At 55.5% G+C, this 890-nt stretch overlaps 1 protein-coding gene across 4 annotated transcripts in view; it reads right to left on the bottom strand.

The window, feature by feature from the left end:
• Positions 1–442: 442 nt before the first annotated feature.
• The window catches only part of LOC130585810 (acrosin-like), a 9,747-nt gene continuing 9,299 nt past the window's right edge, over positions 443–890 (bottom strand). For all 4 annotated transcript variants that reach the window (XM_057386452.1, XM_057386450.1, XM_057386451.1 and 1 more), the window contains one exon: positions 443–822. In XM_057386452.1, the coding sequence (XP_057242435.1) occupies positions 640–822 (183 nt within the window). In that variant the 3' untranslated portion in view covers positions 443–639. The remainder of the gene's footprint in view (positions 823–890) is intronic.

Here is an 890-nt window from a genome sequence, read left to right as displayed (position 1 = left end):
TGCATGAGGGCACTGGCATTCCTATCAGCAGTCAGGAGATCCCTTGTCATGCTTGGCAGTTTCCCAGGTGTGCTCCATTAGCCCAGGCTCACAGCAGGCCCAAATCACAGCCCATGTGCCTTTGAGCACTTGTCCCCAAGGTGGCTGCTTGTGACCTTGTTCTTTCCTATCCTCTTCCTAGGCTTGATGTGCCAGGTTCCTCCAGCCCATGGGGCTCAGAGCACTCTCCTCTCTGACCAGGCACTCTGGAGCCCTTTGGAGCCACTCTGGAGCCACTCTGGAGCCCTCTGGAGCCACTCTGGAGCCCTCTGGAGCCACTCTGGAGCCCTTTGGAGCCACTCTGGAGCCCTCTGGAGCCACTCTGTCCCTTTGTGCCTGATGGCTCTGCCCTCAGGCTCATTCTGCAGGTGCTGAGAGTGGCAGTCCTTGCCTTGTCCGGGAGTCAAAATTGCACTGAAAATATGGTTCCCTGTGAACATAGATAACTTTATTTCAACTAAATCAGTTCTGGGTGTTGCCGGCACAGGAGAGGAGTGTGGGCAGGATAMAGCTGGCTTTGGACAGTGAGGCTGCCTTTGGATCAGGCAGGAATGGTTGCTGTGCACTGCAGTCTACCCTGGATCCTGCCTGTCCTGCTGCTCAAGAAGTACTAAATGGGCTCATCCCCATCTGGGCCAGGATCCAGTCGTAGAAGAACTGCGTGGAGGTGTAGATTCCAGGTCTCTTTTCTCTGGCACAGCCTTTTCCCCAGCTGGTCACTCCAATGACCCACCATTGTTCAGTGTTGTTGTCATGGCACATGAGAGGGCCACCACTGTCACCCTGCAGAGGAACACAGAGGGTTAAGGTGGTGCTGGTGTCCCCTGCCAGCTCTGGAGCTTTCTCCTTCT

This window comes from Malurus melanocephalus, unplaced genomic scaffold (genome assembly GCF_030028575.1).
Source record: "Malurus melanocephalus ecotype Western Australia unplaced genomic scaffold, MMel_1.1 scaffold_968, whole genome shotgun sequence".
Lineage (NCBI taxonomy): Eukaryota > Metazoa > Chordata > Aves > Passeriformes > Maluridae > Malurus > Malurus melanocephalus.
The sequence above is the reverse complement of the archived record's forward strand: the minus strand, read 5'-3'. Positions and strand labels throughout refer to the sequence as shown.